The sequence below is a fragment of the Ambystoma mexicanum genome, chromosome 3q (assembly GCF_040938575.1).
Source record: "Ambystoma mexicanum isolate Mex_15411 chromosome 3q, UKY_AmexF1_1, whole genome shotgun sequence".
Lineage (NCBI taxonomy): Eukaryota > Metazoa > Chordata > Amphibia > Caudata > Ambystomatidae > Ambystoma > Ambystoma mexicanum.
The window spans coordinates 1,233,635,903-1,233,658,347 of NC_090926.1; the positions used below are offsets into that span (position 1 = coordinate 1,233,635,903).

Consider the following 22,445-nt stretch of genomic DNA (forward strand, 5'->3'; position numbering starts at 1 on the left):
AAGATGACATTATTACCAAAATGTTCTCTATGTTATTCAATCATTACTCTTGTGTTTTTCAAAACAGATGTTGAAAAGGATAGATAAAGTCTTTAAATAATTTTTATGGGAAGATAAGGAAACTAAAAAAAATCCTCAATATCTCTTCACCCAGGATGTCATAAGTGGGGTTTTGGATATCCAGATCTTGGTAAATATTATATGGGGTTTGCACTAAAGAAAGCTGCTTTATATTTTTACCAGACTGGCGTGAATAGACCAATTTGGATGGCCATGGAGCATGGGCAGTGTCTCCCTTCCGACTTGCAAGTGTTTATTCTATGTGTAAGATTTTAAGAGCTATTCCAATAATGGGCTACTATTAAGATGACCAGTGATGCACTGCTAGCGTGGTTAACTGGGAAGGAGCAGATTGTCTGGTTACATAAGGAGGGGTCTTTGTGGAATAATCTGGCTATTCAATGATATAATAAATTATTGTATTGGAAGAGTTGGATATCGAAGGGTATAGTGAACATAGTTGATATTCTTGAATTGGATCAGATCGTTAACTTTGTGAGATCGCAGACGCAATATGGACTAGTGACTAGAGAAAGCCAGAGTTTTAAGTAATTGAAATCCTTGTTGCGTCAAAGGATAGATATGTCTAACACTCCTTAGGGTTATAGACCGGGTGCTTTTTCAGAGTTATGCTTGCCCACCCAGGATGGTACCAACTTTTCTTAAGCTCATGCCGGTTCTGTCAGAGGTAGTTGATGGTTGGGAGCATTTAAGGTCTAAATGGTGAGTTGAAATTAACTGTGAGTTATCGAAATGTGAGTGCCTAACGATATCTAAAGAAGCGACCCTGATGAAATTGGATCTCAAACTGAGGCTGATAAGACAAAAGATTATGTGTAGGTTATACTGGACTCCGGAGAGAAAGCAATCGCTAGGTCTCCAAGATGATGATCACTGTTGGGGTTGTGGGGAAGGGGGGGAAACCTTCTGCACATGTTATGGGGATGTTCGAGAGTTATGTTGTTTTGGAGAGAAGTCCTTGATCGGATTGAATTGGTTGTGAATACAGAGGTTTTGAGGTACTCCAAATACACATTACTGAGGCTGCGTAGATGTTATATGGGAGTGGAAGTACCTACCTTCTAAATTCCAGGGAGCACAGAATATTTCTGTTCCTTCCATTACCTCTAGAGAAGGATATTAATCAATGTTGGGGCGAATCTCCGCTTGTATCCCAGTCCATGATGGGATCCAATGCAAAGACCTCAATCTAGCCATTATGAGTCTTTTAGACCAATCTCCTCAATATCTTGCCAAACTCTTTCATCCATACACCTGCTCGTAGAAGCTTCGATCTGGAAATGAATGATTACCTACAATTGCTTGGACTAACTTTGACAAAAGGGGCTTCAATTTCTCCTACATGGCAGTGCCTCCCACTGCGCTACGCAACACCTACTTGCTGTCACCTTTTCCTAAACTTCTTAAAACCTATCTCTTTCATCCAGAGTCGGCCCAAGGCATGGACAGTCTGTGCCATTGCACCGGGCCCACGCCTTTGGGCGCCCCGCAGCGTACCTGCTGCCGTGAGTAACGAGGGCTGGCTGCTTCCAACCACAGGGTTTTTCCTCGTACCTGTTTTAAGCAAGGCCGTGCTGTCAGCTCCCAATGCCCTCTGACGCGCTTCTAGAGACAAATGACTCCCGCCCACCTCCTCAGCAGCCCATCAGACTTGTGGGGCCTCAAAGTTAGGGCTTATCACGCTCTTTGTTTAAAGTAATGGTCCATTTAAGAACCTTTGTTTTGGACAGGGGATTGAAAAGTGGCATTTTATTCTGAAAGTACATACAGAAAAGCTAGTTGCTGCCCAAGTCTTTTTTCTTTGAAGACAATTAAAATATGTTGACCAAAAAAGTTGTGCAATATCTCGAAGGTATTCATAAGTCTGCATTCGATGTGTTAAATGCATTTTTCTTTTTGTTGTTTGGGATAATGTTTCATTTCACTTGCATCAAATAAAGCATGCTTTTGTCAAACGATGCAAAAGGTTACCATTTCACATTATATTTTGTTATGATAAAGTCTTGAAAGGCAGACTACCAGCCTTTTTTTAAAAAATAATGTTGTGACATTGCATTCTGGTATTTGTAGTCTTCATGATGGGGTGAAAATAAGGTTGTATACTAATTGACCTTTTCACAATTGACCTTGGGAGAATTGACCTAATTTAGAAGGTCAATTAGGACAAATATGCGGGGGGAAACCCCCGCAACTCCCAACCCAATCAAAAACCACCCCCACCCAATCCCCTTATATTAATTATAATCCAAAACCAACCCAATACATATATAAAATAACTAAAATAATATAAAAGTCAATTGTGCAGAAGGTCAATTAGGGCCACTATAATTCGGTCAATGGGGCAAAAGGTCAATTGAAAAGGTCAATTTGGGTAATACCGAAAATAATGCAACATGTGTACTCTTTTTGTTCAACATATTTCTGTAAGGAATACTATATTGCTCGAGTACTTTAATTATGATGTGTGTACTTTTGAAATCCGATTTGTGAAACAGAGTATTATTGAAAGCCAAACGTCGTGGTGAAGAGGGGAAAGGAGCAGATGGCAAATTTGTAGTGCTTATTTACCAGGTCTGTGGATGTGGGAAGAGAGGTTGCTGGACTGAAGATGTTCTACCTAGCCCTGTGCTGATTTTCAGCGTACAAGTTGAGATTACATGTGGGTTAACAGCGTCTGCCCACTTTTTTCACAGTGCCAACTCCATCCCCCTTGGGTGTTTTTGAGGCCAGCATGCAAAAAAGCGTGTTTGCTCAAGTTTTCACACACCAGGATTTGAACCCACAAAACCACATGAAAGTGTCTTCAAAGCACACGTCTTGTGTTGTTGCTTTCCATACATTTGAATATAGATTTTTGGGTTAAAAGATGCACACCTTTTATACTTTGCGGCAGTGTTCTAGGAGAATCTCCTCCAGCTCTTTTTCTCTCCGGGTATTGATGATTCATTTTGTGAAAGATAAGGCTCATTTCGGTTTTGAATTTTCTTCTATTAGGAAAGGCCATTTGAATTAAACGCGTGCATTCCACTTTAGGATACGGTCAGCCCCTGTGCGTATGTTAATGATCCCCACACTTTTTTCTGGACTTGAGCCCTATTGATGACATTTGAAGACCTGCAGAATTGCTTACTCTGACTGCCTCAGTGCCTTTCCGGGTAAATAGGCTTTGTTATGATTGCACAATCCTGCAGCACAAGCACTTTGCCCTGTCTGGCCCCGGGCCAATCCCTACCCTTACATCCTTGGAACGTGCAGTCACGTTGTTTGGATTACCTACCGGCGAGCTTCATTTCCCTTTGCCCTGCTCTTCCTCATCACAGTATTATCTATTGAGGCCCCCATCTCTACAAATGACGCAGCTCACTCGGTCGGCTACTCCAAAATAAGCCTCACTCCTGATATTGCTACAACGGTAATATTAACAGTTAAAATTCAGATATTGAAGGTCAGTTTATTTGATCCCCATGTATTTTAATGACTAATTTTGTGACATAATTTTCTGCGATGCAAATAAAGGGGCCCCACACATCCTTTGCCGACCAGGGCCCCACAAATCCTAGGGATGGCCCTGGTTTCATCTCATGCACGATGAGTCGCCTAAGAGCTCTTATGTGCTAAGCAGGTGTAAAGATTAGTTCTTAGAGGAAATTAGATTTGCAGAAATGCTTTGTAAAACCACTAATCCACACACACTCACACTCACTGTTTTTACCAAAATCAATACATTTCAATAGTGACTATGTGCTTGCACTTTCTGCCAGGGGGTTCCACCGCCACGCAACAGTGCTGCTGTAAAGGAACCCCCGCATTCCCAGCATGATGTCTATATGTCGAGGTGAGGCGCAACAATGCATGCAATCGTTTCACATGCTAGCTCTTGCAAGACTCGAAATGACTCCATTCAACCTTTGCTTTGCCACGCTCTGGAACGCCCTCCCCCCTGCCTTGAGATCCGAGCCTTCCTACACCTTGTTCCGGAAAAGACTGAAAACCCACCTGTTTCATTTGCAGCCTCACCGCCTACTCACCGCCTACTGATGGTTGTTTTTTACTGCGTAACCCCCACCCCATGTAACTAGAGCCTAGACGCCCACGGGTTAAGTGCACTCCTACGAATGTATAAATAAAATGAGATAATAAATATGGATAAGTATCTCATCTGGAGGGTTTACCATGGCGAGCAATATGTTATAATACCTTTTTGAAGCCCCTATCCAATTTGTACCAATGACTGGGGTTGCATGAAATTATAACTGCCGGTGTAGAATTGGCAGATTAGGCCCATGCAATGTCATAATGCTATTGGAAGAAAATTCAGAGATTCCTGCTCCATTTTCTGCTGCCAGTATGTGGGAGCGCAAACTGTGCTGTGATTGGCTGGAATTTCTGCCATTCTTGTCAATCAGAGTGCCTGATATGTCCTGGCTCTGTCAATGGCTGGAACAGCATGCATTCTGAGCAATCAGGGATCAGGGAATGCAAATGGTCCGGCCCTCTCTATCGCCACTGGTCAATATCCACATGCCCTTACTGGACGGAATTTTCCGAAGACGCGATTTAAGACTACTATGGTGGTGAACTGGTAAAGTACAAAAAAAGCCAATAACAATAATAATTATAATAAAATGTGTCTCACATTGAGCAAAATATCACTCCCTCCAATTCTGCAGCACAGGCTCAAAAGCACGCCAGACCGCGGTATCGGAAAGAGATAGATGCAATATGAAAAGAAAACGTAAAAAGCACACGAGCAATTAGCATTTGGGTTGTCCAACTCCAGGCCCCGAGGGCCGGATTCCTGACGGGTTTTCAGGATATCCCTCATTAATATTCATGAGAGAAAAATTCCATACATTTAGAGTCATTGTATGCAAATGTATCTCATGAATATTAATGAGGGGAATACTGAAAACCCGAGATGTTTCGGGCCCTCGAAGCCTGGATTTGGACATCCCTGTAAGTGCATATAGAGTTACACAGGTGCATTGCCGCAGTCTTACACCGTCACATGCTGAACCTGCTGTTAAATGCAGTACCTGCTGGGACCGTGAGTGCCAGCGGAATGTAGCAAACAGAGGGAACCCAGAATTCCCGGAAGTTCCATGTGGGATAGTTGGAGGGATGGGGGGCTTTCAGGATGGGGGCCATACAAGAAGGAGGCCTGTCACCTGCTCGCCCACCTACCTTCCAGTCTGATACCTGAAACAGAATAAAGTACATTTATTGTCATAATTACCTGCTGTTCCCATCTGCTTCCTTCATCTGACCCGCGTCACCTGATGACTCGCGCACTACATTAAATAACGAGTGTTCCTTCGCCATAATAGTAGAGTCAATGTATGTTTTCAATTAGTGATAGAGTTATAGGAATAATGACTGATGTGCTAAAAAGTCTGATGTAATTCACCCAATCAGATTGATGCCTTGAACCCTTCCCAATAGGTCTGGTTGAAGATGGCCGCACATACCAGCGAGTGCGTTAATCACGATAGAGCGTTTTGCCTGTAGGCCTTCCTCCTCCTTCCAAAAGACAAACGAATCTTCCGAAATGGGGTCATGATTTCACAGGCCATCATTCCGTGGCCCCTTTTCCCACTCCCGTTACCTCCTCCCCCTTTACTGTATGGGCGGGGTCGCGTGTCCCCCCTCCCACCCATTGCACGGAAGCCCCCCATAACCTCTGTTTTTTTTTTTAAATAGGATGAAAAATCCTTTCCCGCTCAAACATTTCTGTTTTAAAGGGACCCGCTACCTGCCCTCCAGCCCCATTCACATCTTCAGTATGAGGCAGAGAAAAGGACACTGCGCAGGAGAAAGTGTGGGCGCATCTGGGGTTGTGCGGCTGTGACCACACATGCACGCATTGACATGTAATTGTAATTGGTTATTTATAACAGGCTTAATACCCAGAGGTTTCTAAGCGCGCACCCGGGGATCGAACCTGTGTTGCTCCGTGTCGTCTTGCTTTCAAGGCGAGCATGTTGCCCCTGAGCTATCCTCCTGAGACATTGTGATACATTACTGTCTGAGCCATGCTGAGGGACCCATCCCAGCAGGCCCGTTTCTTAGCCCGGATGAGGCAGGCAGCTGCCCCAGGCACAATTGCCCCGATCCCTGGAGCTCTGGAGGGGATGAAATTCCCCAGTTTGTGGGGTGGCGCATTGCCGTGGGGAAAGTTCCGCGGATCAGGTGCTGGTGCTGCCCCTTCCGACATAATGTCACTTTTGCGCCACTTGGGGTGGGGGCATAAACACAACAATAAAAACACTTCAGGTCCCCCTGCAGCTAAAACCAGCCCCTCCCATCACAATGTTGGGCCCATGGGGCGTCCCTGCAAGCCCAGGCACCAATGAAAAAGTGGGCCACCGTTGCAAATGGCAATTCATTCCTTGTGTGACGGACTGTTTGATTTTGGGTAGGAGTCCCTTAACAGTGTCGTTTGGGAGTGGCACGCGGGGTGCGGTGGGAGTGGTGCCCGGGATGCAGTGGGAGTGGCACGTGGGATGGAGTGTGGGGGGGGGCGCATTCCTAGTGTTTTCGCCCTGGGCACCAAATGGACTGGAAACTTCCCTGCATCGCAGATATCTGTCCTCCCTACCGATGGGCAGCTGATGAGACCAGTGGCATGCTGGGTGTCTACCAAGCCATGCTAAGAGGAGAAGACAGGGGTCAGGTTCTCAAAAATCATCACAGAGAATGCACTCTTTTCATTTGCGCTCATTGCTGAAATGCTCAAGTCACCTTAGCCGCACCCATGACCGCAGCGTTTCAGAAGGGGCTGGACTGCAGCGCAAAGATGCACGGCCCAGCCTCCTTGCGTAGCTTGATGCTGGGAGGCTTACAGAACCAAAAAGTGGGAGAGGTATCCTATGACAGACAAGTGAAATAGTTCCCAGAAGCCCACTGCTACCTGCCGAGCAGCTAAGGAGAGCGCAGCAGGGAAGAGGATACCAGCAAAAATCGATTCTGTGATGATACGCTGAGCCAGCAGACACCACCCCGCCTCCAAAGAGAGAGGAGCGAACCAAGCTAGAACCCTAAGGAAGTGCCAGTACAGACTGAGGGGTTAAGCAGAACATTTGGATACAGCAGAGCCGGCCATAGGGCAGGGTGGGCCGGGCGACCGCTTGGGGGAGCCTTTCAAGGGCTAGCCCGAGCTGGCGTGGTTGGAGAAGTGTCATTTCTTTTTAAATTAAATGTGCTCGCGAGAGCGGGTGCATTTAACAACAATAGGGTGCTGCCTCCCTATTGAGATAATGACCTCCCTGATCCGGCGCAGGAGTGGGGCGATAATCACGTGCCGGCTCCCGCGAGTACATTTAATTTTAAAATAACATTTCTCCCACCACAAAAAGAGACATTTGGCGCCTCCACCCCCTCACCCAATTGACCTGGGGTGAGGCGGGAGAGGGGCGCCACATTGTTCTTTTTCTGCACAGGGCGCGGCTGCCACTAAGGCCGGCACTGGGACACAGGGTAAGATGCCCGAAGCATCATGGCGAAACAAAGGTTCATCTATACACATTGGAGACCTGTACCACTGTATGCTGGGAAACTGAGTCTTTACTCCTTAAAGTGAACTGATGTATTCATTTTTATTAAAGCACACTGCATGCTTGGGAACTGGTTACAAATCCCAGGTTACAAAGCCCATAGCAAACTGATCAAGTATTTTCTGCCTCAAAAATATAACATTGGGAGTCCAAATGTCACTGCATGTTGTGAAACTACGCACTGTGTCCCCTGGACAGGTGAGGGATTTGGCCTACACAGTGTCTCCTCTACGTAGAGATCCCACACTCCAAAAACACTTGACATCAGAGGCATTAGTCCCAGGAAAGAGTGAAGACACTGTCACGTCGTGACCGGGCGAGCCCCGCGCCCTCCCACATCTTTATGTGGGACGGTCCACGTTTGGGCCAGAACACCAAGGGAAGTGACATTGGGTTAGGGAGCGGGCAGGACTAGGATTGAGGGAAAGGGAGTTTAGTTAGTATCCGGCGTGGAATAAAGTTGCATTCTATCGGCCGTGTCGTCTGTTTCATTCCTGCAGGCGGGTGCCCCGAGTAAATGGGCCTGTTTCCATCGGTAGCCAGTTATTTTATCGAAAACATTTTTTTGAAATACAATTATGTCGAAAACATTTTGGCGATTTTTTTTTTTAATGTATTATTTTTTAGTTTATAGGTTTTTTTTGTTGTTTCGTAAGTAAAAAAAGGATTAAAAAAACAGGGTATTCGGGGGGAACCCCCCTTTTCAAAAATTAAATTAAAAAAAAAGACATTTGAAATATTTTTTTCGGCAAAATGTTTTCGACATAATGGCAATCGAAAAAATGCCATTCGAAAAAATCACTATAAACCGTTTCCATCAGAGTGCAGTCCGCTCTCTTTCACAAAACCCGACCCCAAAGAGGAGCGCCCCTCACAATCAGACTGCCTTCTAAATAACAGATTTACTTAAACCTTCCTGCTTGAATCTGTCTTTTGTGCAGTGCTCTAAGTTAGATAATAAATCGAGGCGGCCACTAATGCGTCATGATGCAATATTTGGGGGCGGGGCCTGAAAAGGGTCTGCCACAGCCTCAAATCCCAACTAGCTAATAAAGCTTTAAAAGAGGAGGGGCCTGTGTAATTAAAGGTGTGGCCGAACCGAGCCAATCGAGTTTCCATATGTGCAACAAAAGGGCAAACATTTTGGTTTCAAAGATGTATTTAAATATGGTTAATGTGTGTCAACATTTTTACCAAAATAAATATATTCAAATATGAAACAGACCATCAAATCAAAAGGGTTCAGTACACCATGTAATCCCACAGTTCTTCTGAAAGAAATCCATTATACATACCTACCAAAGGTAGTCTAATGATAATACTTTAATACAATGGGTGGCAAAAATCAAACAATGTATTCTCTTATAATGTCCCTTTCCTGTTTGAAAACTTCTGTCACGACTCGCTCCCTTCGCTCCCGTTCCCGCCACTTGGGGGCATGCTTTGGGGCTTATTCCTTGCTGGACATTTCCTCCGAACCTAATGCCACAGTGCTGTAATGAATTGGGAGCGCTAAATCCCTATTTTCCAAACTACTTCCCTTCCGGATCCATTCCAGGTTTTTGGCAGCCAGCATGCTTCTTTAACCAAATGACTGTGCTTCCCAGAATGCCTGGCCCACTGCTCCACCTCCACCCTTGCAGGACAAGGTTGGGTGGAGGATAGGCAACACCTGTGGCTGCAGGTGCAGCAGTCAGTACACCTGAGGCGTGTGCTCGTTAAACAGCTTTAAAAGCCTCAGTCTCATTTCAGTCCAGCGCTGGTCATCGTTTGCAGTGTTCCTGTTTTTGACTAGTCCCTGGTTCCTGGTTCTTTGCCTTTGTACCTACTTCCTTGTTCCTGTTTTCTTGTTTCCTCCGCCCTGAATTTCGGATTCATGCGCTAATTGATTTCTGCTCCCTTGATTTCCCTTTTTGTCTTCCTCTGTTTGCAGGCAGCAATTCTCAGTGCTTTCCCCTTTTAGATGCAGCCCAGTTTGTCTGTGTTCTATATTTCTTTGACTCTGTCCTTTGCTGCTGTTACCCAATTGCCTTAGCCTTCCTCTTAGTTTAGTTTCCTGTCTTTTCCTTGGAGGGGTAGGGAGAAGTTTGCATAGGTTATTTCGTTTTTTCCCAGCTCCTGATCCTTACTTTCTAGAGGATCCATTCCATGTTTTCCACTGCACTTCTGCATTTATTTTCCCTTTGATTATTAGGTGTGGTGTGCGGTAGTAGCTAGCTCCTGTGTGAATGCTTATGTTTTCCTCACTATTTTGTAAACACTATTCCCACTTAGGTATTTAGTTTTCCTTCCATTGCTGTTCTAGCCTTTCGGGGTCCCAGTTTCTTCAACAGGATTCGTGGGCTAGCTGACATTCAAGAGGTTTATCTCGTCCTTGTGAGTACAGTTCTTAAGTTCCCTTATGTAATACCATCAAGAGTGTTAGTACACAGATCCTGTCATTGCTTGCCCTCCACGTGGGTTTAGCGCTGTCAGTACCTGTAACAGCAATTGGGGGTAAGGCGCTTGCCGACTTTCCTCGCGGTCAGGTGCTTACCCCACATCCCTTTTCATATATTGGTTTTGATGTCACACTCTATTTGCACTCCTGGGTTCTAGCATACCTGAGTCGTAGTTCCTGGGTGCACATTTCCCTTGCCATATTCGCTGCCTTTGTACTCGCCTGACTAATCTTGACAGTATGACCAGCCCAAAATTCCCATTGAATATGGCAAGTTTAAGAAAGAAAGGCAGCAAGGCCTCTAACAAGCTTGTACAGAAAGCTTCCCCTACATTTACCTGTGACAATCAAATCACTAGTCTTGGCTTAAATGAACTCCTTGTCACGAATGGGCATTTACGAGCAAAGTATTTTTCCCATAGGATGGCACATCCTACATTGCCTGATCCTAGTTCGATCTTTTGTTCTGATCCCGATTCTATGTCAGCGCAAGCCTTAGCCGCAGAAAACAACACACTGTTAGACTTCTTATACAAGAGTACCTCTGTTGTTGAACCCCATGATCCCAGTTGTGCTTCACCTCAGATAGAACAGTTTCATGGTACAAACATAACGAATGGAGGGGTTCCTTGCATAACTTCAGTTTTCTACCCTCAGTCCAAATACTTCTTTGCACAAGTACATACGGTAGTCCCTAATGTCAAGAGGTCTAAGGTCAATAGATTGCTTAAGGGTAACACAGACCAAGTTAGTATGAGAAAGTATAAATCTCAGAACCTGAAAGCAGTTGAGGATAATGCACAATCGGTGCACATCCAGATTGCTAGTGCAGGATCCAGCCCTGATGCCACTATGCCTCCCCCTGTGCCTACTGATAGTGATGTACAGTTAATGCAGGGCATGCTAAGAGCTAAGCTTGAGGAGTTAACACAAGAATTCATTTCTTTACAAGAGGAGAATAAGATCTTGCACGCATTCCTGAATACACCTCAGACTTTATCCATTGATGTTGATGAAGTGAACACAGTTCAGCCCCTGAGTGCAGAGACTTTGATAAACCATGATAATTGCCAATATGTTAGATCTATTGGAAGTGAAAGTCTTTCTTCTAGCACAGCGCTCAATCTGGGCACAGTTTCTAACAATTGTTCTGCTGATTGTCAGGGATTGCAGTTAGCTGAAGATTTACAAGCCACTCCTTTACCTAAAGTTTCCTGTGTAGCAGTCTGTCATAATTCTGAGCTAGCACACATACAAGCTTCTGATCTCCAAACACAATACACAAAGGTGGCATACACAGATTCAGTCACTACAGTAGGCTTAGGTCCTGCTCTTGATACAGCTGCTGAGACTGAAGTAGATGTTAAAGCTGATGTGGAAGACGATCTTACATCTGGGTTCACTCTTCCTTCTGCCAATTCTGATCAATACGAACAGTCAGAGACAGTACAGATTTCATGTTCTGATGAACTCATTCCACAGTATACAGAACCAAAAGACCAGCAGGCGATTCCTGAACTGTTGATTGTTAATCTGCCTCTTTCAGAAGCTAAGACAGAGGAATGGACAATTGACGAAATCCTGATTAACAGAGACTTTACTATGGTGATTCCACTGGTTGATTTTGACTTCCACAAAGAAAGAGACTCTGTGTCACCCACTAAAGAAAAGGACTGCAAGGGTACAGTTCAGTCCTTGGTTACTGGAGCCAAGGAGTCTAATGCCCTAAAGGTGCCCTCCATTCCTGAGCCACTAATGTGTCTATCAACTTCTGAGACTTCTGTGTGTCCTCCTACAACCATTGACTCTTCTATGATCCAATCCACAGCCCTGCAGTCATCTTTGGTACACGTGTCTTCAATCAATGAACCGCTGCCATGTCTGCCATTTAATCAAGAGCCTCCACCATGCACGGGGTTAGTCCCAAAGACCCTGACATGTTTGGATTCAGCTACCGAGATGGCTCCAACTCGCATGCCTTCAGCTTCAAAGTTTCCTCTGGCCTGCCTGTCTTCAGCTACAGTGACTCATCCAGAAGATCATCCTTCAGCCAGAGAGCCTCCGGTAGTCCATCATATGTGCATGTCTTCAGTTCCAGAGTTTATTGCTTGTTTGCCTTCAGTTCATGATACACCGGTATCCTGCTTAGCTTCGCTTTCAGCACCAGAGGTATACCTGTCTACACCATCAGATCCTGCTGTATTTTCTTCTGCTCCAGCGATTCCTCCTGAATCCCAACCATTTACTGTCGATGAACGTCTAGCTTGCCTTTCTTTTGCTTCAGGAGGAGCACCAGAATGCCTGCCTTTTCCACAAGACGATTCTCCCAACTGCTTCACTTTAGCATCAGAGCCTCCTAAAAATGCAGCATCAGAGTTTGAGACTTTTGCCAGCTCCCGCTTCAGAGTCATCAAGCTGGACCAAGTGGTGAGTCAGAACCACTCACCTGGGTGTGCACAGGGGGTGGTGCAGACCGGCGTATTACCTACAGAACTTGTGCAACAGAATTCCGCCAAGAAGCACCAGTTGGGTGCTAGTAGCCAAAGGAAGGGAATGACTGCTGCAGTTCAAGATGTGTCTGTTATTGCTCCTTCTGCGAGTGTGCCTGAAATACCAAGTACTGTGTCTATCACTCCTATCAGTATGCCAAACGTCCCTGCTGTTGTATCCAACGTGCAACAAAGTGGCTACACGACTGTCACCAGGAGTACCAGCCTCGTACAACCCATGGGACTTCCAGGCATCCAAGGCGTAGAATATGTGCAGTCAAACCTTAATCATTTTCAACCACAAGCCTTTTCCCAGATGGATGACAGAAAAAGATCTGAACCTCTACCTCAGCCTCCACCTTCTCTAATGGCTGAACATGAACATTTCCTGAAGCCAGCAACTTCCTCACCTCCCGCATGTCCGCTCTCGGCGGAAAGGCTAACAGAACTTCTACCATCGTCTAAGGCAAGTTGCACCAGCCTGCCTCCCTCCTCAAAGACTTACAAGGGTCCACTCCCAGTGACTGAGCTTCCTGGACCTTCCAACCCTGCTCCAGGTCCTGCAAGTTCTTCATGCCTTTCTTCGAACCATGAGTCTCTTCCACACCAGAAGTCACCGTTTCCATCAGTATCACCTCCAAAGACAACACACTCCTATCATGGAAGCCCATCTGCCTTTGCCCACAAGCCACCATTTCCATCAGTGCCACCTCCAAAGAAAAAGCACTCCCATCATGGAAAGAAGAAGTCTCGTACGGGTGGCGGGCACCCGAAGAGGGCCGTAGGAGGGGGTATACTGTCACGACTCGCTCCCTTCGCTCCCGTTCCCGCCACTTGGGGGCATGCTTTGGGGCTTATTCCTTGCTGGACATTTCCTCCGAACCTAATGCCACAGTGCTGTAATGAATTGGGAGCGCTAAATCCCTATTTTCCAAACTACTTCCCTTCCGGATCCATTCCAGGTTTTTGGCAGCCAGCATGCTTCTTTAACCAAATGACTGTGCTTCCCAGAATGCCTGGCCCACTGCTCCACCTCCACCCTTGCAGGACAAGGTTGGGTGGAGGATAGGCAACACCTGTGGCTGCAGGTGCAGCAGTCAGCACACCTGAGGCGTGTGCTCGTTAAACAGCTTTAAAAGCCTCAGTCTCACTTCAGTCCAGCGCTGGTCATCGTTTGCAGTGTTCCTGTTTTTGACTAGTCCCTGGTTCCTGGTTCTTTGCCTTTGTACCTACTTCCTTGTTCCTGTTTTCTTGTTTCCTCCGCCCTGAATTTCGGATTCATGCGCTAATTGATTTCTGCTCCCTTGATTTCCCTTTTTGTCTTCCTCTGTTTGCAGGCAGCAATTCTCAGTGCTTTCCCCTTTTAGATGCAGCCCAGTTTGTCTGTGTTCTATATTTCTTTGACTCTGTCCTTTGCTGCTGTTACCCAATTGCCTTAGCCTTCCTCTTAGTTTAGTTTCCTGTCTTTTCCTTGGAGGGGTAGGGAGAAGTTTGCATAGGTTATTTCGTTTTTTCCCAGCTCCTGATCCTTACTTTCTAGAGGATCCATTCCATGTTTTCCACTGCACTTCTGCATTTATTTTCCCTTTGATTATTAGGTGTGGTGTGCGGTAGTAGCTAGCTCCTGTGTGAATGCTTATGTTTTCCTCACTATTTTGTAAACACTATTCCCACTTAGGTATTTAGTTTTCCTTCCATTGCTGTTCTAGCCTTTCGGGGTCCCAGTTTCTTCAACAGGATTCGTGGGCTAGCTGACATTCAAGAGGTTTATCTCGTCCTCGTGAGTACAGTTCTTAAGTTCCCTTATGTAATACCATCAAGAGTGTTAGTACACAGATCCTGTCATTGCTTGCCCTCCACGTGGGTTTAGCGCTGTCAGTACCTGTAACAGCAATTGGGGGTAAGGCGCTTGCCGACTTTCCTCGCGGTCAGGTGCTTACCCCACATCCCTTTTCATATATTGGTTTTGATGTCACACTCTATTTGCACTCCTGGGTTCTAGCATACCTGAGTCGTAGTTCCTGGGTGCACATTTCCCTTGCCATATTCGCTGCCTTTGTACTCGCCTGACTAATCTTGACAACTTCCCAATTTCACATTTCTTTAACTGGGTGTTGTTATTCTAAACATTACTGATGCTGACATCTAGTGGCAAAGAGCAGTATTGCCGCTCATATTTGTAAAGCCATTTGGTGAAGGTCAGTTCAGAGAATCCTGGCAGAGCCCTGGCTCAAGGCAGGGGCATTATTTGGAGACTGCCAGGGCTGAGACCTGCACCACTTACATTGAATGTGTCACAGTGTGGATCCTAACTTTTCAGATTTTACTTTTTCAAGTCAGGGAATGTTGAATTTCGAGTCGAGACGAGCAGCAAGTCTCAAGAGTCTGGAGGAAGCAGGCACCAGGACTAGTAACGCTGTAATGTGCCAACCTATCACCAAGTTGCCTCTAGAGGTTGGCAGCAGCATACTGTCCTCCAGGCTGCACATGCTCTTTCAAGATAAGGAGACTGGAGCACGCTGTGCCGCGCTTTCAGAACAAACATCACACCGCAAAGGCCAATGACGCACAGAAGGCGCTGTCCGGAAGCACGCATGCACGTGACCCAGTTTCTTACATGCACTTCCTCATCTCTCTCTCTCTCTGGCTCTCTGCCCCCCGTCCTCGCCATTACATTCCTGCATTTATAATTGGAAAAGCAAAAGCACACGTTCCAGAATGCAAAGGAAAAACAGGACTGCACGGACTCTCCACACCTGACATGGGGGAAATTGAGTGATGGGTTTAGACGTTCTGGCCTGAGATGGCTGTGGGGGAGAACTCAGGATTGGGTGAGCTACTCACACCTGACATTCGATAGCTCGCTAGAGAGGGTGAGATACTCGTACCTGATAACAACAGCACCTTGAATGAGGTGAAATGTTCACACCTGACAGCTGGAGATGTCTGGGCCAGTTATAAATAATTGGACCTGGCATGAGAGAGCTTGAGACCTCTGGGCTGGGGGTGCCGCTCACACCAGACAGGAGACAGCTTGAAACCTCTAGACAGGGGGGTGCTGCTCCCGCCTGTCAGGGGACAGCTTGAGACCTCTGGACTGGGGGGGTGCTGTTCACGTCTGACGGGAGACAATTTGAGACCTCAAGACTGGGGGTGCCCCTCACACCTGACAGGGGACAGCTTGAGACCTCTGGACTTGGGGGTGTCGCTCATACCTGACAGGGGACAACTTGAGACCTCTGGAATGGGGGTGCTGCTCTTGCCTGACAGGGGACAGCTTGAGACCTCTGGACTGGGGGGTGCTGCTCCCAGCTGACAGGGGACAGCTTGAGGCCTCTGGACTGGGGGGTGCTGCTCCCGCCTGACAGGGGACAGCTTGAGACCTCTGGACTTGGGGGTGTCCCTCCCGCTTGACAGGGCACAGCTTGAGACCTCTGAACTGGGGGTGCTGCTCACGCCTGACAGGGGACAGATTGAGACCTCTGGACTGGGGGGTGCCCCTCACGCCTGACAGGGGACAGCTTGAGGCCTCTGGACTGGGGGGGTGCTGCTCCCACCTGACAGGGGACAGCTTGAGACCTCTGGAATGGGAGTACTGCTCTTGCCTGACAGGGGACATCTTAAGACCTCTGGAATGGGGGTTCTGCTCCTGCCTGACAGGGGACAGCTTGAGACCTCTGGAGTGGGGGGGTGCTGCTCTTGCCTGACAGGGGACTGCATGCGACCCCTGGACTGCGGGTGCTTCTCCCGCCTGACAGGGGACAGATTGAGACCTCTGGACTGGGGGGTGCCCCTCACGCCTGACAGGGGACAGCTTGAGGCCTCTGGACTGGGGGTGCTGCTCCCGCCTGACAGGGGACAGCTTGAGACCTCTGGAATGGGGGTGCTGCTCTTGCCTGACAGGGGACTTCTTGAGACCTCTGGAATGGGGGTGCTGCTCCTGCCTGGCAGGGGACAGCTTGAGACCTCTGGGGTGGGGGTGCTGCTCCTGCCTGACAGGGGACAGCTTGAGACCTCTGGGGTGGGGGGTGCTGCTCTTGCCTGACAGGGGACTGCATGCGACGCCTGGACTGCGGGTGCTGCTCCCGCCTGACAGGTGACAGCTTGAGACCTCTGGAATGGGGGTGCTGCTCCTGCCTGACAGGGGACAGCTTGAGACCTCTGGGGTGTGGAGTGCTGCTCTTGCCTGACAGGGGACTGCTTGAGACCTCTGGGGTGGGGGGTGCTGCTCTTGCCTGACAGGGGACTGCATGCGACCCCTGGACTGCGGGTGCTGCTCCCGTCTGACATGTGACAGCTTGAGACCTCTGGAATGGGGGTGCTGCTCCCGCCTGTCAGGGGACAGCTTGAGACCTCTGGAATGGGGGTGCTGCTCCCGCCTGTCAGGGGACAGCTTGGGACCTCTGGAATGGGGGTGCTGCTCCCGCCTGTCAGGGGACTTCTTGAGACCTCTGGAATGGGGGTGCTGCTCCTGCCTGACAGGGGACAGCTTGAGACCTCTGGGGTGGGGGGTGCTGCTCTTGCCTGACAGGGGACTGCATGCGACCCCTGGACTGCGGGTGCTGCTCCCGCCTGACATGTGACAGCTTGAGACCTCTGGAATGGGGGTGCTGCTCCCGCCTGTCAGGGGACAGCTTGGGACCTCTGGAATGGGGAAGATGCTCACGCCTGTCATGGGGTGGGGGAGATGGTGGACACCAGACCTGGGGCAGCTTAAGCCCCCTGGGCTGGGGGAGATGCTTTACATCAGACCTGGGACAGCTTGGGACCTCTGGTCTGGTCCTGCACGCGGCCTGCATTGGCAGGCGAAGCTGCTGTCTGCCCATAAGCCCATCGCGTGCGCCTCGTTGCGCGTGCGCAACATGCGGTGTGCGTGTTGCAGATAAGATAACGGATGCGCGAGAGAGTGCAGAGCAGCCCTCTGGTTCTTCTGCATAATCCGCGAGCACCAGTGAGAGGCCCGGGGCCATGGAGGGGGTGAAGGCCAGTGTCGAATATATCAAAGCCGCCCACGGAGCTTCCGAGGACCCTAGGAACGGGGCAGCAGCATGTTAACAGCCACAGAGAAGACCCCGAAGCTCGGCTGCCCGTTTGGGAGGTTGATGTCCGATATGTGCAGTGCAACCCAAGCTGTACCTTGCATTCTCCCTGCATACCTCCTAGACTAGAGACTTGTCTTCTAGGAGCTGTGCACAGGGTTGCGTTCCCGCCACTATCCTTGCCTCCCAGAAAGGCCCAGGGCCTGCATCCCGGGACCCCTCTTTCCCTGCTCTGGGCATGTCCTATATACTTCCTAGTACCTAACACTAAAAGTTAAACAGTCCCCAAAAACAGAGGGGACATTGTACCCAAAAAGGCGTGCGATAGCAACAGACCGTGCTCCCTGGCGGCTTCGCGCCTTCCCAGCCAGCCAGGGGTAGGGCACTTTAATTAGATGGTAGGGAGGCCCACGTGATTTTTAGTTTGAGCTTTTGGGTGGCTCTTGCGCCACCTATAAGCCAAAACTATTGCATTAGAGTACAGATACGTTGTTTGGTTATTTGCCTGCCTATGACCATGTTAATTCCTATGGTCATTCCCACCCAGTCCCTGCCCCTCCCTGCTAATAACACCTCTTCGTGGCAACTCTTTCAGCTCGCTTTAATTAAGCCTTACCATCAAACTGCATTTAAAGTGCCTGCCAGTGTTTTTTTTTCAAAGCATTCTTCTGAGAGTTAGTAACTTAATTGGAGCAGTAAACACGCTACTGGTGTAATGAAAATGTCTTAACCAGGTCTGCCTTCAACCACTCGATTCATAAGCACCACGTGTCTCATTCACTGAAGTCCTGTTAAAAACAAGCACTAGCAAAGCCAACAGTTTTGGTCTGTGTATAAGGCATTTGCCAGGCACTGCCATTAGATGCCCAGGTACTTGCATCATGGTGCACCTGATACCATCAATGGCCAGTTATTGCTATGGCAGTGCCTGGCAAGTGCCTTTCCCATGCCTACACAAAAGCCCACACTGTTGGCATTGCCAATGCTTGTTATCCCGACGTATGTAAGCGGAGCACAGAAAGGTCAGAGTAGCAACAGAAACAAAGGACAGCCTCAAACAGAAGTCCGCAATTTCAGCCTCTGTCCCGCTACACATTGGTTGTATGTAATTCCACCCCCCCCCCCAACCCCCTTTAAAGGCAAACCACATTACATATCATCAGACCAGAAGCACGTGCTCCCTCTTGTGCCCACTGTGCCTGCCCCCAGCGCCTGGCGCGCGGTGCCTGCGCGCTCACGCTCTTACCTTTGTTCTGGAAGGTGGCGTCAGGAAGTGCTTCCGGGTTCACTGGCGTCTGTGCATCCCGTGGAGTCAGCTCTGCACTCGCAGATTTGGTGCGCCCACCGACGAGGAGGAAGAACAGGCCCAGGTGGGCAACGCCTGTGGTGGGTGAGCTGGGGCCAGCCTTGTGGTGTTGACCCATGCTGTCTGGCCTAGGCGCTGGCCTCTCTATGGTGTCCCACCTCTTGCACAAGACCGAGCGCAGACGCGGATAAGTCCACTCAACAGTGCACAAGGATATTTGCTCAACAGTGCAGATATGCCCACTCAACAGTGCACAAGGGTATCTGCTCAACAGTGCAGATATGCACACTCAACAGTGTAGATATGCCCACTCAACAGTGTAGAGATGTCCACTCAACAGTGCACTGAGATATCCGCTCAACTGTGCCGATAAGTCCACTCAACAGTGCACAACGATTTCTACTCAACAGTGCAGATATGCCCACTCAACGGTGTAGAGATGTCAACTCAACAGTGCACCGAGATGTCCGCTCAACTGTGCAGATGTGTCTACTCAACAGTGCACAACGATCGGTATCTGCTCAATAGTGCAGATATGCCCACTCAACCATGCACAGCGATATATACTCAAAAGTGCAGAGATGTCCACTCAACAGTGTAGAGATGTCCACTCAGAAGTGCACAGAGATATCAGCTCAACAGTGCAGAGATGTGCACTCAACAGTGTACGAACATGTCTGCTCAACAATGCCCAGAGATGTCCAATCAGCAGTGCACGGATCTGTCCACTCGACCGTGCAGAGATGTCCGCTCAACAGTGAATGGAGATGCCCACTCAACCTTGCAGAGAAAGGTCCACTCTGCTTCAACAGTCCAGGGGACCGGAAGTTTTCACTGTGCCAGTCCACGGGGATTTCCACTGTGGCTCTACCAGGCTTGAGTACCGAACCCTTAATTTACCAGTCCGCGCAGATCTTCAACTGGGGTCTACCAGTCATTTGGTGCCAATCTCCCGCTGTGCCACACCGCACGGATTCCCGCCGTGGCCCCTCCAGTCCTTGAGCGACAAGCCCTCGCTACGCCAGCCCAGCAGATCGACGTGGCACTACCAGTTCTTGAGTGCCAGCCTCCACCGTACCAATCCCACTTAGTCCGCGAACCGCTCCGCGGACATTGCCTGCCCCTGTGTCTTGTGTTGTTCGCTGTGTTCCCCCCTATCTGCATGCCTGTCTCTCTATGCCCTGCCCCACCCCCTGCTGCCATGTACCATCACACCCCTCCTCTGCGCCCAAGGGCCGCCGAGGAAACGCTTCCAAGATGTGGCGCACGGCCGGCAGAGATAAGAGAGGGTAGGCACAACGATGGTGCAAGAAAGTGGTGTTTACTCGCTAGGCCCCCGGAACGGCCCCCACAGCCCCTCCCCCCTCCACTTCTGTTACAGCTTATTACACTTGTAAACACACAGAAGGCCAGTGCGAGACCCCTTCCTTCCACTCGGGTGGTGTGTTCTATTTATCATTCGGAGGAAGCTGTCCAAAGCGTGTTCTCGCGCCAAGTAAGACTAAAGCATGGTCTGCCAGGATGGCACAATGCCAATGCCTTCCAGTTCCCCGGGGGCTTCTGGCTGGGCTCGTGGCAGGAGCAAGCACACGGGCAGCTCATGCGGCAGTCGCTGTCAGCCTTCGAGGCGCTTTTAGCGAGTGCTTTAAGTGAGGCGGGACACAAGGGGGCGAGAAGGGTCGAGGGCAGCCAAGAGGAGTAACCCACAGGGACAAGGAGTCGCTTTAGCCCAACATTCTCTGAGCATAACACGGAGAAATGCCTATAAAGACTGGTGGCGTATTACTACATAGAATACTAAGAATTCCAAAATCTATTGAGATACAAACATTGCAATAAAAACAACGAGATTAAACTAACATAGGTCAATGCAGGTTCCAGGAGACTAATCCCGGCTGGTGACGTGCCTACAGCAGAGAGATGCGTGCACGATCCGGCCTTCTCTAATCGTTCACAAGCTAGAAGCATACAGAGGTCTTCCTGTTCTGTGCTAGGATATCTAACTGCCTCCTACCGTGGCAGTGCAGCCCCAGCACTGCCCACGGCGGCGGCAGCACGTCGGCAAAGGAGGAGGAGGAATCTGCCCAGGCTTGGGGACGGAGCGTCTGCCAGGACACAGCTAGATGAGCGCCGGCGCACTTCAACCCCCGGCTGATTGGTAGAAGTAAATCCTGTTTCACTTTTCCCTTCCGAAACGCCACGGGGGATGCTTCTTGGTCCCACGACCCACATCAGGGGAGACACGTCTCTGCTAAACGTTCTTGATAATTGAAAAGCAATAAGACAGGCGCTGGTCTGTGGGGGTGCGGGGGATGGGGAAGATGCCCCCAAAAGCACGCGCCGATTATTGCCTCCCCCTAGCACTGCACGGTCATTGCAGCCAAGGGGTAGCACCACCTGTCCCGGTGCAAGCAACATGCCATGTTTTAGCCCCCAGGAAGAGGCCCCTCACGCCGCGCACTGGGTGCCAACGTGCTGCACAGTCTGTGCTGCTCGGGGAAATCCTGACCCCCCAATGCCTCCCCCTTAAAGGTCAAATGCCCCACGACCCAGGCTCGTTTCAGCGCGTTTAAGGGTCTAGCCGTACTTCTAGGAGGGATGAAATAGAAGGCATATAGGCGAGACTGAACATTCAAGACCCCCAACACCACCACCAACCCCCTCTGAATCGCTCATGGATATTGTGGCCAGTGTTAAGATGAGTTTCTGAAATCTGGCCTGGTGGGCAGATTCCAGGAGGTCCCCTAGTTATAGTGCCCAGGGGAACTCTGGGAATTTAGCCTGCCCAATCAAGGTAAGCGTGGAGAGTCGTCCTGGCTAAGTCTCCTGAGATGTGGGTGGGGTCAGGGGTCCACAATGAGGCCAAGCAGTGAAATATACAAGGATTACACTTAGAAAGGAAAGCCCAAACATACACTATAAAATGAGTCATTATCACAAATCACTCTAAATATAAAACATATGAACAGTCACCTTTGGGTATAGAAATGCAAGCGACTCATCGATACACCTGAAAGGAAAGGCAAGTAGTTACGCTGTCGTATAACCAGTCCACTGGAATCGGAGCCCCAACTTTAGGAGTCGAACCCTAAATTGAATGGGGCCTTGTGCTCAAAAGTTCACAAAGTACCTTTAGAAAATGGGAAAAAGTTAGGAAGCGTTCCCGTGGGGGTGAAGATGGAGCCAGAATTCTTTCACAGGGATTTGCAGTTAAGTAAAGTACTTTTCCTTGCTTCTAGAGCAGCTTTTTTGTTAAAAAAGCAATGAAATGGATCTGGTTTCTTCACAAACTTTATAATGGAGGAGATAGGGGCACCCGTAAGTATTGTGACTACTCACTGCCCTTACTCCAATTTTCCCAAAGGTCTTGGCAGGTGGAATGGGGGTCGCTGGAGGTAGGTTTTCCCACCGTTGAAACCAGAAGCAGATGCAGAGGAGCTGCGAGTGCATGGAAGTATCCGATCGGATTCAGGAGCTGAGTGCAACCCTTTCCAGCAAAGAAAGGCAGCAGGCACCGATGTAGGACTTTTCAGGACA

The 22,445-nt window shown here is 48.9% G+C and overlaps 1 protein-coding gene across 1 annotated transcript in view; it reads right to left on the reverse strand.

Annotated features, from left to right (window-relative positions):
- Positions 1-20,089, reverse strand: part of EPOR (erythropoietin receptor) — a 76,931-nt gene extending 56,842 nt beyond the window's left edge. The window contains exon 1 of the mRNA XM_069604162.1: positions 18,849-20,089. Coding sequence (XP_069460263.1) covers positions 18,849-19,026 — 178 coding nt within the window. The 5' untranslated portion in view covers positions 19,027-20,089. The remainder of the gene's footprint in view (positions 1-18,848) is intronic.
- Between the last annotated feature and the right edge of the window lie 2,356 nt (positions 20,090-22,445).